At 40.1% G+C, this 15,531-nt stretch overlaps 2 protein-coding genes across 2 annotated transcripts in view; one reads left to right on the top strand and one right to left on the bottom strand.

Annotated features, from left to right (window-relative positions):
- LOC119916831 (adenylosuccinate synthetase isozyme 2) overlaps positions 1-6,479 on the bottom strand; it is a 28,328-nt gene extending 21,849 nt beyond the window's left edge. Inside the window, exon 1 of the mRNA XM_038736795.1 lies at positions 6,191-6,479. Coding sequence (XP_038592723.1) covers positions 6,191-6,370 — 180 coding nt within the window. The 5' untranslated portion in view covers positions 6,371-6,479. The remainder of the gene's footprint in view (positions 1-6,190) is intronic.
- Positions 6,480-9,117: 2,638 nt separating this feature from the next.
- Positions 9,118-13,589, top strand: LOC119916832 (zinc finger protein 37 homolog). The gene is made up of 2 exons (XM_038736796.1): positions 9,118-9,410; positions 11,704-13,589. Exons 1-2 carry the CDS (start codon positions 9,230-9,232, stop codon positions 12,696-12,698), a joined length of 1,176 nt encoding a protein of 391 aa, XP_038592724.1. The 5' UTR covers positions 9,118-9,229; the 3' UTR covers positions 12,699-13,589.
- Positions 13,590-15,531: the final 1,942 nt, after the last annotated feature.

The following is a 15,531-nucleotide window of genomic DNA, read 5'->3' as shown; positions in this document are numbered from 1 at the left end:
TTCACAGAAACAAAAGTGTTAGAAAAACCTGAAGACCTGAAGGGTTAGGTGTGAAATCTGGACGACAGGCTGATGGTTCTCTAACACCTCTTTCAGAATAAATAAATAAAGGCCAGAAATAACTCACTTTTGGAGCTTCTTCAGCCCTGGAGGTTGCCGCTTGCATTCAACATGTTAGTTTTGCCAGGGACGTAAAGTAGCGGTGCAAAGACCCCCTTCCCTGCTTCCTACCACCTTACTTCTGCTGCCCTTGCTCAGTCCACAAACATTTTCAAACTCTGCCTTCAATCTCAACTACATACGTGATGTTTCGTGACCACATTTTGCCACAATGGCACGCAAACACACGCAAAGTGAAAACTATACCAGCATCGCTTGTAATAAACACGACCTGTTACATCATTACACATACTGAATTTTACGTGTAAAAACAAAAGTAGAAATGTGACTTGTTTTGCACAAGGCCTGCAACTAACGATTTTCATAATAAATTATTTCCTCAAAATGTTGTGTGTGTAAAATAGTGAAAATATCACGTGACGTCAAGTGTCTCATTTAGTCCCACCAACAATTTAAAAAACAGGTTAAATAATTAAAAAAGAAAATGATTTGATAATGAAAATTGTAGGGTTGCTGCTAACGATGATTTTAGTACTTGAATCTTCTACTGATTATTTCATTGATGATTTGTTTAAGAAGTACTTTTGCTTGGCGGCGGCGCCCCCCCCACCAGTAATGGGATAAGCTGTGTACGCTGATAGATGATGGATATTAGTCCTTTTCGGAAATTCAGTGCGTCATACAGCAAACAGACCAACAACCAACCAACACAACACACACAACCCCCCGAGTGTATACTATACAAGTTATACTAAGGTGCAGCTCCCCGACACCCAGTTAACTCATGAGTGTGACGTTACAACCCAAACTCACGGCAAATTTACAGCTGAGGTCTGCGGCTTACTTTGGCTAGCCTCCAACTCAACAATCAATCTTGATTTCAGTTAAATGCTAAAGTTATTATTACCTTGTCTGTGGTCCGGCAGCAGAACACCGGGTGCTTTCTGATCAGGTGCCATCGTGCTATTGCGGTAACATTAGGCGACATAAGTTGTTTTCTCTCTCTTCCTCAACTTTACAAACAGTGCCATCATGATCACGTCGTTTTCACACAGCGTAAGTGCGATAGGTAACAAATGTCCATGCGAAACAGCGTGCTATATAGTTTTATGGATTAAACGAAGATTTTAGTAATCGAATTAATCCTTTCAGCCCTAGAAAATAGTTGCTGATTAACGATTTGTCAATCGAACTAATCATTCCAGCTCTATTTAGCAGACAGATTTATATGAAGTCTGATTATGCAGTAACGTGTAAAATAACTACAGCACAGGTTTTTCCTGTGTCAAAGATGATGATCAGATATTTGTAAACTGTCTGTTCACTGTCTTGTGTCAAACATGTGTTTTGTTTACCGCTGTCTCTGAGCAGCAGGGTGCCATGGTGAGCACAGAAACTAAGCCCTGATGTTGGCAACTGCCTGCCCTTCTTTAAGTTTAACTTCAAACTGAAGGTACTTGTGTTATATCCTTCTCCGGTACATTGATCTGTAGCTGCGACAATATTTCTGCTAGCCAGGTTTTACTTCTGTATCTGACTCTTTTAATTCTTGAAACATCTTGCACACACACATCCTCTATTACCGAAATGTCCAGTGAAAGAGCTAACAAGGCAATTGTCTCTCTTAACAAGACAACAGTCTGTTTGACAAACGAAGCCCTGGTTTCACTAAACATCTATAGTTGCCTCCAGCTGAAGTGTCTCCCGGCAAACAAATACACAATACTGAATGAAATTCACAGTGTAAACATGACTAGGTTTCTCAGGGAGTTACAAGAAATGCCATCCGTTTAACTTGTTGACCTTGTTTCAGAGCTATCTCAGATATGCTTCATATCTCCAAGCAAAGGGAGGGCATAATCAGCTATAAGTACAGTTATCTAATTATTTGAATTAATTACATGAGTAAACCTCAGAGCAACATTTACAATAAAATACAAATATAATTCAGCATTATCAAAGTTCACCAACTTTGCTTCGATCTTTGGCTGCCGATCAATTAATTTATTGTTTTGACTCTAAATTTGCCTGATGATTATGAAAAATGCCTGTTATACGTCCCCACAGTGACATATCAAAAATATATTAAATTGACAAACATGTATGTGACAAAAAAGCAGCAAATCATCACATTTCAGAAGCTGAAGCCAGAGAATGTTTTGCAGTTTTGCTATGCGAAGACGGCTCAGTGATCGAATCGACTGAGCTCTAAAATATTCATGTTAACATCACATTGATTTCAACACTAGTAAAGACACTGAGCTAATTGGGCTCAAGCAGTAATAAATGAAACAACCTTTTATTTTGTGATTGTTTTACTTTGTCAATGCAAGGGATGGCTCAATAAACATGATAAAAAAATGAGAAGGTTTTTTTGTTTATTAAGAGTACTCACTCAAATCAGCTGGCACACATTCATACTTCACATCTGCAGCTAGAAATAAGTAACTAGAACAAACAGATTATCTTCTGTTCTGTTTCATGTTGTAGTGAAAATAGTACCAGTGCTTCCTCCCCATGAACTATTGGCTGTGACTTTTGTGACACAGTTTGTTTTAACTTTGTCTTGTGATTCAACCCGTGCAGCTTAATACAACTTTCAATTGAGTATACTGGAGTCTTTAAGCCAAGGAGCAAATATCTGCACCATTTAGTTAGTAAAGCATGCAACAGACATATGATATTGCACAATGATGACTCTCCTATCTCACCCAGTCAGCTACACACCCTTCTTTCTTTTCTTGTAACCCCAACTGTGACTTCTTGATCTGGACTGTAAAGAACACCGAGCAGGACTGCTGGCAAAGCTTATTTTATGAAAAGATCAACACAGCACTTAACACACACACACACACATACCATAATGTATGGAGGGAGACTGTGCAGGACCACTGCCAGAGAGCGGTTTATTTTTACACGTCTCTACTGTCTTGGCAGGACTGCAGGACCACGGCAACGACTCGGGAGAATCCTTGTTATGTCAATGTGTTATCAACAGAGACAACTAATAGTCCTCTGAACTCCACACAGTTAGAACGAGCAGTTCAGAGATTAGCGAGATTGTTTGCATTATTGAGTTGTCTAGGGAACATGGTGTTAAGTAGGGCGGCAACTAAACTTAAAATGCTCAACTCCCCAGACTGATGCCTTCAATGCAGAGTGGTTAATGCGTATACAGCATAATTGTGACGGCCACCGTTCGATTCCAGCCAGCAACTTTAAACTGTTTCTATGTTGTGAACTGCCCAATAAACGCAACTTGCAACACCAATGAGACTCTGAAAAAAAAATAAAACTGAACTGTGATGGATTATGTTTCTCAAGCAAGTTTCAAACCTTTAAGTTAGATTTTTATCCCATAAACAAATAAATGGAAACTGGTGGCTTCCTATAGACCTATATGTATTATGAATACAGTAACATTAAATATAGAAAACCTCATTTGTGATACAGGTTGAACGATGAAAAACATTGCAATAGTAAGACTGTAGCAGGCAAAGCACCAACACAAACTACTGAGAGCTGCAAGGGTTTAACATGGGGCTGCGCAATTAATGTCATTTTATTTTCAATTACGATTTTGGCTTCTAAAGATTATGAAAACAAGATTAAACGATTAGTGTGTCGCATTCTGATGCTCTCGTTTTGTCTTGTTATAAATCCAGCGCAACCCTTTCCTTTACAGAAGTGGCTCCAGCCCTTACCTAAATCCCCGAGCACCCTCTCAGCCAGGCTTTGGCATGTTAGCTCAACTCGAGCTGAGATGACCGGGGGTTATAACTGCTGTTACCCGTCCCAATTATTAGCTTAAGCCTATGGCAGTTTACACTTAGTTATGCTTTTCTTAATCACTGTTGGTTTTAAGTCACCGGACCTCCTGGCAAAACACCATGGCTGAATTTCAGCGTTACGTAACGGGTTGTTGTAAACTTGTTCATCTGTCACCTGCTCCATTCCATGTACATTGTTGTCAAAGTTAATAATCTTGGATAACTATTTCTTATTCCACAGGCACATTTGTAATTTTTGGGGCAATGCAATTAGTTTTTTTCCCCTTTAAATGAAACATTCAATTTTAGTTCAATAAATGCATGATGTGATGAAGCTGATGAATAATCGGATTAAACAATTGTGATCTCAGACCAACATAATCAGGGTTCTGTCCTAGTTTGAAGCGTATTCAACAGAAATAGGAAGCACTGAACATTGTTGTGCTAACACACACCCAAACTGAACTCACACAGTCTATGATCTCAACTGCCAAAACATACAGTTATTACACAGTTCATCAGAGACCAGGAGACCAAATATGACCAGTCTTCCACAGGCTGGCGGGGCTTCAGAAGTAGATGTTGTTTAAGTACGTGGCTCTAGGCCATCACAGCAGACGCTTTTTCAACACTGGAGCCAGGGGCTCTGTCCTCCTCTTGCTGCTTTCACTCACTGTCTCACCTACTCCTGTTCAGGGCGGTCAGGGACAGGAACCTTCCCAGTTAACAGTGGGCAAATAAACATTTCAAAGTCTCCAATCCACTAGTTTTTTTACTGAGGAAAACAGAGCAAGCAAACTCAACACAAATCGCCAGGAGCAAACGTGCTCATGAAGTCCAGATAAAGAGTAAGTGGAGGGGTCGCATGGATTTCACTAAAATTACAGCTTGATGTGATAAAATAACAACAATCATGTCATGTGCTGCAACACAGATGTTAAATAGCAATCACATTTCTTTATGCATATTTCACCAACAGATTGTCACTACACACGTAACACACCCCTCAAACCCTGATGTCAGATTTTCTTTGGCGAGAAAGCGACATGTACTGTTTGTACGTCCTGACAGTTAAGTAAATGTTATTAACACAAGTATGTAATCTAGTGGTCGACAATATGGGTTTTTCAATGCCCGATGCCGATATTTAGAGAGCTGGGCAGACGATATATATAATGCCGATATCAAAATAAAGAAAAGTCATGTTTAATTCCATTATTCCATGCAGAGTACAATCAAACCAAATATCAATCAAATATACATGGTTATCTTAACCAGTAATGTGTTGTTTTAGATGGATTCTGTATTAATTAATGAAATAAATAAACACATTGGGTTATGCTGTAGATTGGGGTACAGTTTGTTAAAAGTGACTCTCTCTAGTGATTCTATACACTATAACAATATATATTTAACCCTAGCCAGTAATGGTTTTAGATTAGATTTGCTGTCATGTAGGTTGATTTATCGGCCTTGTGAGTGCAGGTATCAGCCCAATTAATCGGTCTGTCATTAATGTAATTGTTGTTTTTTGTCTCCTCCCAGCCTGTCTGAAATTATGTTGTGGTGTATGTACTGGCTGCACAAATTGGCTGAATTGAGCAGTACTGGTCGACCCTGAAAACTCTAATTTCACAATATATTAAAGTTACCCCCAGTGTTGTGGTGGTGACATTTTGCTGTTTCCCTGTATTATTTAAACTTATTTGGTGGTGTAAATTAATGATATTTAGCACTGTGATTATAACAGACAAGCTAGTTCACGCATTTTATAACTTTAATGTAGCTAATGCAGCATTCAAGATCAAGAAAAAGACAACATTTAAACCATCACGATCAATCCATTGCAATGATAATAGTTTAATATTAACATTATATTATTATGATCATGTCAAAAGCCAGAGTGAATCTAACGTTACCTGCTGCCAACATTAGAGGCTCCTGTTAGTGAGGTTTACTGTCTTTAATGGTGACCCGGTCTGAAGTGATGCACCTCATCACTTTGAGTTAGCCACAGGTACCTTCAGCTATCTTGTCATGTGCACACGACAGGACACAATTCATCCCAGCAGGTGTCTGAGAAGCTACGCAGCTAGCAGGAATTCAAGGTGACATTAGCAAAACACTGACTGAGATGCTGGTTAGCTAGCAAACTGTCGTTAGCTTGCCTCGAACTAACGCCTAACTTGTTTTAGCTCGAGAGCTGCTAACTGGTAACTGTTACCGGAGAGATTTCCGGTTAGCTTAAACCGGGAAGCGGAGGGATAACAAGTGAATGCAGCATGGAGGGGGTAACCAACCTGACATCTGCACACCATATCCGCGTCTTGTGCCAGCAGATCCACAACTTTTCCTTTCCCCTCGTCGCCCCATTGAGCCCCGAGCACCACGGTCACTTTGTTGCCGACAGGCGGTCGTTTCGACGGGTTGTCGCTGCCGTTCGGGGCCCCAGAGGGTTCCTGGCTCCCACTTTCCGACATTTCTGCTGGCTGACTAACACTTGTGCGCCCTTCCTCGCCGCGCTGCTGCTGCTGCACCAAAGATAGCAGGGAGGACTGAAGATCCCTCCACGGCAACGTAGGACTCTAGGAAGTAACACACCTCGCACATGCGTACAAGTGTCTGAAAATACAGTCACCACACACAAGCATGAAAACAGACAACACCTGAAGGAGCCACGAAGCTGCAGCTTTATCCCTCATTCAAGAGTTAATTAGGATGAAATGAAATAACTGTCTCCCAAAATCTCAGAAGACACTCCCACTACTCTGGCGGCCATCAAGAGCCATCAAGAGGAGGTGGTGGAAGAAGTACTTTAGAAATACTCTATTACACGTAAAAGTCATGCATTCAACATAATCAGAAATTACTTTATTGCCAAGTAGTATTTTACTACTTTATAACTCTACTACTACTTCAAAATTTTACTTAAGTAAAAGTACATAAGTATTAGCATAAAACTATATTTAAAGTACCAAAAGTAACATTCAGAATCAGAAATTAATTTATTAAGTAGTATTTTACAGGTACGAGGAACTTGCTATGGTGAGTATGTGCTAGACATAGACATAAACATACAGTTGATACATTTAAAAATATATAAATATTGAATTTACTGATATGCAAGTTATAAAAGAATTATAGGACTACATGTAAAAGAAAAACAAAACAATGTGGCAGTTATTTACACGTGCATTTCTCCAAATTTGTGTTTTGCAAAAATATTACGGGGGGGAGGATTTGTAATTAAACAAATATATAAATTTATAAATCGGTGGGCAGCAAACATTTGATCAAAATACACTTACAGAGGCTCTCAGCTGGACTGTATTACGGGTGTTGTATCTTGAATGATTTGGCTCTCTCTGGTGGTGATGACAAATGCATGCAAGTGTCCTCCTGCTCACATTACGGAGCATTATTCATGCGGCGCTGCAACTTGAGCCAGCTTAACACAGTCACACCTCTTTCCTTAATGATGACTCCTTATAAAACAAAAAGCAACATAAAACAATAGACTCCACTGATTTTCTGAAACATTGTTGAAACAATGAGTGGGAGCACTGGGAGCAGTGGGCACGGGTCACGACTCAGGCTCTTCTTAAAAAGGCCTTTCTATTAACAACAACTTCATGTCATTCCTACAGGTCTTTCACACTGACCTTGTTTTATAGTGTGGTGGAAATGAGTGTATTCGAATAAACAGCTCAGGCAAACACTTGTCTTTCTGTGAATTTTATTCAAGTCTTCTGCAGAAGGAATTCACTGGGACACTCACGCATCAGAGTATCATCCGAGTGAGCTGCAGTGTCTCAGCACATGCAGCTTTTAACCTAATCTCAGGGTCGGAGCACTATCTCATCAAGGGAACATGATGTCTTTAGTGTTCCCTAGGGGACGCTCAACGTAAGACTATCATGTTCAGATACATGTGGTGAACCACTTAAAGTCATGACCCCCCCGGACATATCATAAAGCACCCACATTTACCTTCCATTGACCCCATACCCTAGAGCGAGGAGGCCCCTATTGAGATTAGTTACATGACAGTGTTTGGAGACAGTTCTCATGAAATTCCCATTACATTAGTCAGAGAAATACGGTTCACTATAAGTCCACAGCACCACAGATTGCAGCACCTGCAAGTACCAAGTTTGTTTGTTCACTTGTCGTCTGGTTTTCACAGAATTGCCAAAGGAAATGGGAGTATGGGGATTTCCTGTTTGCTTTTGCATCACTGTTTTATTTGCTCCCTTCATCCCCCATAAATCCTGTTATCATTTCCTCAGTTTGTATATCAGGCAGCTGGCAGCAGGGTATGTCACTGTTCTTATTGTTTGATTCTTAACTGGTGTTATTTGTTGTTGTCTAACAGCTGTGATTCTTTCTTTGCCCTGCATTTCCCAGGCTCATTTTGGCTGCGTGCTGTACTGTGTGTAGTCTGGAGATGTGACTGAACTGGGTCATGATCAGAATGTGATCTTGAATGTTGCTGCTTTTGACGAGTAAACTGAATCAAGATATTTTAATGTATCAGTGCAGGCAAAACTGCTTACATGCCATTTTTTAAAAACAACTTTGGTCAACTTTGAGCAGAAAAATGTCCCCCCCCCCCTCAGTTTTTCACAATCATATATAATGCTTTTAGGTTAAAACTGATGCATTAATATGTATGTTGCATTTTACTGCTGTAGATGTTTAAGGTTGTCTCAAGGAGTAAGAGAAATTCATTAACCCATAAATGAATGCTTAATTCTTCAGTCACACAGCAAAGGGTACAAAACACCACCATAGAAGATAAAATACATGAGCAAAAAATAAAAATGGAAATCACAAATAAGTAAAACGACTTACTATTGGCATAAAACTCAAATAGCAACTTTATATAACTAAAATAAAAACCTTAAGGTAAAACAGGCAGCTCAGATGAAATCAGGATAGGCTTTCCTGTCAGACAAATGTAAATTAAAAAGTACAATATTTGCGTCTGGGAGTGGAGTAGTATTAAGTATAAAGTAAAGTGGAAATACTCAAGCAAAGTATAAGCATCTCAAAATTGTAGTTTACAGAAGTTAGTAAATGTACTGATAAAAGTATTTAAAGGGTTTTTATATGGTTTCTTCCTGAATGGTCTCTTGTTCCACACTCCAGTCCAGTAGGTGGCTGTAATGCATCTTTAAACTTGTTTGCCAACCGCCAATAAACATTGAAGAAGCAGCAGCAGCAGCAGCAGCTGTACTGAGCTACTCCAGCTTCCACCCGTTAAAGTCGTCTTCCAGTTGTCCCCTAGTAAAGCTGCTCTCGGGGGCCATTCACCTTCATATAACAGTTATCTTAAAATGTCTAGTCGGCTGCTCCTCAGGGCTTTCGTAAACGAGCGACTGACAGCTGCTGCCGAGGAAATATTTCAGGTTTTTGAAAGAACAATAGCAACATATGAGGAAGAAGCTTCCAGCTCAAAGCAGGAGAATGAACGTCTCCGAGGTCTGCTGCTGGAGGTCGTGTCAAACCAGAAAACAGGTCTGTGTATTGATTATTTATATCGTCTGTCAGTGTCAGACTGGACAACAATAATTAGCCTAAAGTGGCATAAGTATGTTTATTTTCTGTAACGTTACTTAACGTTTTTACTTTTACAATTGTATTTGTGTTTTTCCTGACTCAACAAGGCTGCTAATTGATAAATTGTGCTAACTCTCTAGTTAACAGTAGAGAGACAGTAATTAAGTACATTTACTCTAGTACTGTACAAATTTGAGGTACTTGTTCTTTAAGTATTTTCTTTTTGTGCCACTTTCTACTTCTACACTGTTACATCTCAGAGGGAGATATTGTGCTTTTTACTTCACTATAGTTATCTGACAGCTTTAGTCACTAGTTACTACAAAAGACACAAAACATTAAGACCTTAATAAAATATGTTTTGTTAAAAGAAAATGTTTGTTGTTGTTTAAGACATTTTTCTTGTAAAAACATTTCAAGGTTCCAGCTTGGCAAATGTGAAGACTTGCTGCGTTTCCTTTTGATTATTTTAATTTATTTCTAATAATTTTGAGCTTTGTACTATTGATTAGACAAAGCAATCATTGTGAAGGTTTCACTTTGGGCTCTGGGCAATTGTTTTAGAATTTAGCAAATGGATTACTGAAGAATATAATCAGCAGATTAATCCATAATGAAAATAATCATTAGTTGCACATAGTTAAAAATGAGCTCCCCTCAACAATTTACAGCAGTAAAATCCTGCTTTTACATTAATGTGTCATAATTTAATGTAAACAGTCTCAGGACGTTTTTGCTTTCTGCAGTGAGTACTTACACTTTTAATACTTGAAGTATATTAAGCCCTTCATCTTTGGGGGGGCCATCTTCTTGATGTACTCCTGGATCTTCGTCATTTCATCCTGGACAGTGGTCTTGACACTCACTAGCCCTCAGCCTCCCTCGCTACGCTTGGTGTACAGTCTCAGGGTGCTGGATTTGGGGTGAAACCCTCCATGCTTTCTCGTCTTGATGTCAGTAGCCTCTATCTCCTCCTTTGGCCAGTTTATTATACCAGCAGGGTATCTGATGACTGGCAGGGCATATGTGTTAATGGCTCGGATCTTGTTTTTCCCCCCATTCAGCTGACTTTTCATGACCTGCCTCACTCTCTGTAGGTATTTGGCTGTGGCGGACTTCCTTGCTGCCTCTTCATGGTTTCCGTTAGCCTACGGCCCTCCAAAGTATTTTTGTAGCTGTCCTGAACATCTGCAATGTGGCCTTCTGGTAGTTCAATCCCCTCGGTTCTGATCATCTTCCCTCTTGTTGAAACAATGCGACCACACTTGTCCAGTCCAAACGACATTCCAATGTCGTTGCTGTAGATCCTGGTAGTGTGGATCAGTGAGTCGATGTCTTGCTCATTTCTAGCACACAGCTTGATGTCATCCATGTAGAGGAGGTGACTGATGGTTGTTCCACTTCGGAGCTGAAGGGGTTCAGGCCAATACAGAACAGCAGCTGTGATAGTGCATCGCCTTGGTATTTGCTGCACTTGATGGTGACTTGTGCAGTTGGCTTTGAGTTGGCTTCCAGACTTGTTTTTCATAGCCCCATTGAGTTCTTGATGAAGGCTATTAGTGTCCTGTTGCTCTTGTACATTTCCAAGCATTCCAGTATCCATGTATGTGGCATTGAGTCATAGGCTTTCTTGTAGTCAATCCAGGCGGTGCACAGATTGGTCTGCCTGGTCTTGCTGTCTGCTAGTCTGCTCTATCAACCAGTAGCTGCGACAACAGTACTAATGGTACTTTTTACTTTTGCACTTTTACTTTTAGTGTAGTAATGTTTAGCAAGAGTATCTCAGGATTTGTGTACTTTGTCCAACACTGTTTTTTGAATTGATTGAATATGTTCTAGAAACCGAATACACTGATGAAAAAGAGGAAAGATAAAAACCCATCATAAGTAACCAGAACCAAAGTAATGTGTTTAACACAGAGCCTAAGAACTCAACCTATTTAATTTTTTTAAACTACTAAGTACTAATAAACTAACCAGAACAGCACAGTTGTGTTTGTACTACCCAATGATATTATAAGAACATTTATTATTAACTTGATGGACGACATCACATTCAGACATTATATAGACATTTGATTAATGGAGAAAATAATCAGCTGATTAATGATAATATTCATTAGTTGCAGGCCTAATTGAGATATTGTTAATACTGCCAACTTCTAGCTGGCAGCATCCACAACAGATAAAACGCAGAAATAAGAATATGATAATGCTGAAGTTTTAAAATCTTTATTCTCTTTTTTTCCAGACTTTTCTCAGTCATCCACCTGTAAAGAGGAAAGTCCCCCCGAGCAGCAGCACTGCGAGCTGGAGCCCAGCCTCAGCGTCTGTCACAGGGACCTAGAGCCTCGACACATTAAAGAGGAACATCACGAACTCTGGGCCGACCAGCAGCAGCAGCAGCAGGTTCAAGAGTTTAAGGAGGCTGACGTCTCATATCTACCTCATTCATCTGTCTGGAAGGAAAATGAGCAGGGGGAGACGAAACCGCCTTTGCCACCTCAAAATGGTGAAAGTGAGGAGCAGTGTCAGGCGCTGCAGGAAACGAAAGCTCTGCGGTTCATACTACCTTTCACCGCAACTCCGTCTTCACAAACTCTGATCCAGAATGAAAGGGTCCAAGATGGTAGGGAAAATGAGAGACCTGCTGCAAGATTTACATCTAACCGAACACAGACAGACCAAAGTCAGAGTTCCTTCATTGCTTCCAGAAAATCTCACTTGAATTCAGGTGTATCTGACAATTGTTGCCATTTGTGCGATAAATCCTTTTCCTCCAATCATCACTTGATAAATCATGCTTTTCGCATGCATTCAAAGGACGCAGATGTCCTCTGTGCTGTGTGTGGACAGACCTTAGAGTCCACCGAAAGTCTCAATGTGCACCTTCAATCACACAAGGGCTCAAAATGTTGTCACGTGTGTGGTAAACACTGCAACAGTGTGTCCGCTCTGAATGAACACATGAGCAGCCACACCGGCGTTAAACTGCATCGCTGTAATGTTTGTGGCAAAGAGTGCAGCCGGAAAGGAGATTTAAAGATCCATATGAGGATTCACACGGGCGAGAAGCCTTTCTGCTGCTCTTATTGTTGTAAATGTTTCACCCACAGTGGACATCTAAGGAAGCACATGAGAAGCCACACAGGCGAGAGGCCGCACCGGTGTGAAGTCTGCGGCAGAGGGTTTCTACAGAGTGCACACCTAAAATACCACTTAGGGACTCATGCTCAGAAATGTTGACTTTCATCCATCTAGGTGCATATTATACAACCCTGCTTCCAAAAAAGTTACGCTGTGTGAAATGTAAATTGAAACAAAATGTGATGTGCAAAACATTGAAACTCCATGTTTAACTGAAAATAGCCAACTTCATCAAATGTTGAGACTGAAAAAAATTGTTTGAGAATTATACGCCCATTTAGAATTTGATGCCAGCAACACACTTCAAAGCAGTTCAGTCAGTGGCAACAAAAGACTGGAAAAGTTGTGAAATGCTAAAAGCAAAACACCTGGTGGAACATCTTGCAATTCATTAGGTCAACTGGTTAGTAAGTTAGTAACGTGATTGGGATGCTCTTTTTATACCCAGTCTTAAGTAAAGATGTGGAGGGGTTCACCACTCTGAAAGACTCCGCTGGTAAATTTAAGAAAAATGTTTCTTAACATAAAATTGTAAAGAATCTGGAGATTTCATTATCTGCAGTCAATAATATCATTAAAAGATAAAAAAAAAAATCAGAATAAATCTCTGTACGCAAGGAACAAACCAATATTGGATGGCCGTGATCTTCGGGCCCTCAGACTGCATCAAAAACAGACACAATTCTGTAGTGGGCATTACTGCATGAGCTGAAGAACACTTCCAAAGATCAGAGGAAACCTTAAATAAACCAGATCCAGAAAAGCCGTACGTCGTCTGCGGGCCCAAGCTCATTTAAGACGTCCTCCGGGCAAAAGAGTACCGGGACCATCCGGCTTATATGTGCACAGTGTAAACGCTAGCGTCTGTGGTCATATGGGTGTGCATTAGTGCACATGGTATGGGTAACCTCGTTTGTGAAGGCAACATTTTGGAGTAACATGCTGCCAAGTAGACAACTTCAGGGTCTTTTTTCAAGGATGGCCATGCTTATTTCAGTAAGACAATGCCAAAATACATTCTGCACTTATTACAACAGCCTGGCTCCGTAGTAAGAGTCAGGTGGTTAGACCTACAGGCCTGCAGTCTCGACTTATCACCCATTGAAAATGTTTGGCACATTCAAGCGGGAAGCTTCCGGTCGTGACTCCAGTCTTCAATACAACATGATACACATTTAGTAAATTATGGTCCCATTTAGAGGAAATTACACCATAAAGCAGAGTCTACTTCAGGGCGAGATTATCTATGGTTGACAAGTCGTTACCATGGCGACCTGTCAATCAGGCTAGAGTGACTCATGCCCACGGCCGTTGAAAGAGTATTAGGAGTTGGCTGTTTACTTTCTCTGGTGAGTACACTTAGTTTTAAGACATTGTCAGCCCTGTTGACAGTTAACGTGAATTACAGATGCAGCTAGCTAGCTTCACACACGGCCGTTAGCTCCACCGTCTCGTCCAAATATGGTCACGTCCGGTGCCGCTGGGTGCAAAAACTCAACATCAAATTTCTCAGTTTAACATAAGTTGTCTTTGTGCTATTTTCAATTTAATGGGGGGTTTCAATGTTTTGCACATCACATTTTGTTTCTATTTAAATTTTACACAGCGTGCCTACTTTTTTTGGAAATGGGGTTATATATTTATCAAACTTCTAAGAACAACACTTAAAAATTAGCCAACTTTGAAAGTGTAAACCAGTGGTACCACTTAGCAGCTCTCAAGTGATAACATAAATAGCCTATCAGAGACATCTGCCATTTTGTTTATTCTTTTAAAGAAAAAAAAACTTACTTTACATCTTACTAAGGGATGTTTTCATTCAATTTATTTGTGTAAAATCCTAAAAATCTCTATTAAAATGGCTGAAAATGGAAACAAATTCTGCAGCTGGTTTTCATCAGAAAAAGCACTAGAATTATTCATAAGTTGGCAAGTAGTTTTTACTTTTTTTTTTTTTTACTTATATACAAAATTTCACTTTTTTGCAGTCTGATAAATGCAGATCTTGAGATGGATGTACTTTTTTCTATAGAAGGGTCAGTATTTTGAGAAATATGATTTTGAATGATGTTAAACCTGTGTGCTTTACTGGTTTAGCTCAGTCTTGCTGTATACAGTAATTTTAAGTAATTAATTAACCAAGAACAACCTGCCATCGACTTTAGAGTTAGTTAAATGAAAGGCCCTGGAAAACATCATGGATAACCAGTGGAAAGACGACTGAAGGATCCTTCCTTCTCTCGTCAACCCAGTCAACTCTCAAGCTCGCCAGAGACGATGCTTCAGCCCAAGGCAGTATTTTTCACAACGGCTTAATTTCATCCGGCATGTAGATCCAGTAGATTCATACAAACTCAACTGAGCTCTAAGGCCCTATGGAAAATGTATTAGTGCGTGAATAGACAGATGTAGGGTTACATGGCTAAGAGCAGCCTTCACTAACAGCTATCCAAGAGTTATTGGAAGCTACTTTGTCGAAGCAGGCTGGCGGTTACACAAGGCTTTTACGCACGGGCATGGGTAACCTATAGTGAATGCTACGAGAAGAAGAGTCAGACAACAGTATTAGAGTGAAATGATGAAGAGTGAGCAGGAGAGACGAGCTATATAACAGGAGCAAGCATATCCAACCAAAGGATAGAGAGCTGAGCTGGTGGGGACAGATGAGAATAGAAGAGATTGAACACTGGATCCAGCAACTGGGAGAGAACTCAAGGGTGAAGGGCTCTTCTCCAGTGGTCAAAGCACGTGTCCAATTTTACTTCATGGCAATCATTCAGGTAATACAACATGACGACAAAAGTGTTTGTTGCAGTTACGTTTGCAGCAGACTATGATGAATAAACATCCTGTATGCGTTCATCCACATAATTTTACACATTGAGATAACCGAGGAAACTCATAAACAATGCTAAGAGTGAATGAATGATTT

This window comes from Micropterus salmoides, unplaced genomic scaffold (genome assembly GCF_014851395.1).
Source record: "Micropterus salmoides isolate LMB-PRFRI ecotype aquatic unplaced genomic scaffold, ASM1485139v1 Ms_hic_scaffold_22, whole genome shotgun sequence".
NCBI classification, from domain to species: domain Eukaryota; kingdom Metazoa; phylum Chordata; class Actinopteri; order Centrarchiformes; family Centrarchidae; genus Micropterus; species Micropterus salmoides.
The sequence above is the reverse complement of the archived record's forward strand: the minus strand, read 5'-3'. Positions and strand labels throughout refer to the sequence as shown.

Excerpts from the sequence above, each read along its gene's own strand:
- LOC119916832 (XM_038736796.1), top strand. The coding sequence starts at position 9,230 with ATGTCTAGTCGGCTGCTCCTCAGGGCTTTCGTAAACGAGCGACTGACA. Across the intron at positions 9,411-11,703 it reads CGTGTCAAACCAGAAAACAG|ACTTTTCTCAGTCATCCACC; the intron begins GTCTGTGTATTG and ends CTTTTTTTCCAG.